This window comes from Piliocolobus tephrosceles, chromosome 5 (assembly GCF_002776525.5).
Source record: "Piliocolobus tephrosceles isolate RC106 chromosome 5, ASM277652v3, whole genome shotgun sequence".
Classification (NCBI taxonomy): Eukaryota; Metazoa; Chordata; class Mammalia; order Primates; family Cercopithecidae; genus Piliocolobus; species Piliocolobus tephrosceles.
This window is the reverse complement of record NC_045438.1, coordinates 36,885,340-36,887,171: the sequence shown is the minus strand read 5'-3', so window position 1 is coordinate 36,887,171 and position 1,832 is coordinate 36,885,340. Positions and strand designations below refer to the sequence as shown.

General features: G+C 55.2%; 1 protein-coding gene across 1 annotated transcript in view; it reads left to right on the top strand.

The window, feature by feature from the left end:
• The first annotated feature begins 1,233 nt into the window (after positions 1-1,233).
• PERP (p53 apoptosis effector related to PMP22) overlaps positions 1,234-1,832 on the top strand; it is a 16,780-nt gene continuing 16,181 nt past the window's right edge. The window contains exon 1 of the mRNA XM_023190960.1: positions 1,234-1,637. Within this exon, the coding sequence (XP_023046728.1) occupies positions 1,424-1,637 (214 nt within the window). The 5' untranslated portion in view covers positions 1,234-1,423. The remainder of the gene's footprint in view (positions 1,638-1,832) is intronic.

Here is a 1,832-nt window from a genome sequence, read left to right as displayed (position 1 = left end):
TTGTGTTCTTTGAAAGTGAAAATATGTGCCTGTAATAAAAATATAGGACGTGGTTTATGTAAAACTTGAATTATGTAAAATGAAGGCTGGGGAAATTATTTCATGTGTTTTCAGATACTTTATCCGTGCTTTTATTTGTCCTCAAGAATTGCCAGAAAATGGCATAAGTCAAAATGGTATTCTGTTTCTATTGAGAATATCAAATTGGAATACAATTTTAAATATTTTTTAAGTAGTTCCCACTTTTATATTAAATTAACAGAAAACGTAGGGGATTCAGAAGAAATCTTTGGAGGTACATGACCCCCATAAGATGTTTCAGTGATTTTCCCAAGGCCACCGAGATGCCTGACACTGAGAACTTGTTTGTCCTCAGCGGCCCACCTGGCTGCCACCCCACCCTCCCTGCCACAACTGAAGAGTCAGGACTTTGACGGGAGCTAGCCCAGGACACCGAGGGGGGGGATTCTAAATGCAGGTTGCATGCTGACGTACGATTTTTATTTGGAAAAACCTCAAAATAGTAAATGAAGATTAGAAAGAGTGCAGTTTAAACAGGTAGAGATTCGTGATAGGAAGTGGACTGCAGCAGAGGCGACACAAAATTATCTGGGGAAGCCAGATGAAGCCTTTCCGAAAGGAAGCGAGCATTTGTTAAATTACATGTTCATTCATCAAATTCACTGAGCTTTCCTTGAGATTCAGACACAGTGCTGGACACTAGGGATACACAGATAAATTCAGCATAGCCTCTGCTTTCCAAAAGCTGGCAACCCAGCAGGAAAGAACAGCATGCAAAGAGGTAAGAGTACCCGGGGAGCCAAGGTCCAAGGTGCAAAGGTGGAGCCTAGGAGGAAGGGATCACCTGTGTCAGCAGGGGTCAGGGACGGGCTTCTGGGTTTGGGTGCACGCGTCCAAAGGAGTGCAGCCTTTATCCACAGGCGCAGTTAGAACACCCATCTCACACTGCTGAAAACTCAAATATGGCATTGCTGACCACCGCGCCAGATGCAACATCAGGGGCCACATATTAGGCTGCGGCTGTGCAGATAAACAGGTGTATATGTTGGTGCGCCAGGAAGACAAAACACGCGCCTGGAGAGGACCAGGCGAGCGGGACTGGAGGCTCGGGGCCCGCGTGGGACCCTCGGGCCGCCTTCCGCCGCCGCCCGGTGTCACCCCAGCCCCGCCTGTTTACCAGCGGCCCCGCCCGCCCCGGCCCGGCCAGCAGGTCGGGGCAGGCGCGCTCTGAGTCACCGGAATCTAGGTGGGGCCGCCCGGAGCGGCTTCCTCGGGAGCCGCCTCCCTGCGGCCTCTTCACTTTTGTGGCGGCGCCCGCGCTCGCAGGCCACTCTCTGCTACCCCCCGTCCCGCGCGCTCCTCCGCCCGCTCCACTCCGCTCGGCCCCGCGCCGTCCGTCAACATGATCCGCTGCGGCCTGGCCTGCGAGCGGTGCCGCTGGATCCTGCCCCTGCTCCTACTCAGCGCCATCGCCTTCGACATCATCGCGCTGGCCGGCCGCGGCTGGTTGCAGTCGAGCGACCACATCCAGACGTCCTCGCTGTGGTGGAAATGTTCCCAAGAGGGTGGCGGCAGCGGGTCCAACGAGGAGGGCTGTCAGAGCCTCATGGAGTACGGTGAGTGCCAGCCCGCCGCCGCCGCCGCCTCCAGGAAGCCCTCGGGGCTGCGGCCTGCAAAAGCCGCAGCGCGTGGTGGGCCCTCACAGGGTCAGGGGGAGCTGGTTCCTTTCAGAATGCCTGTTTAGGGCGAGCTGGGGCTCATGCATCCGACCTGAACCAAATGCAGCAGCGGTAGCTTTGGGTGGCTAACAC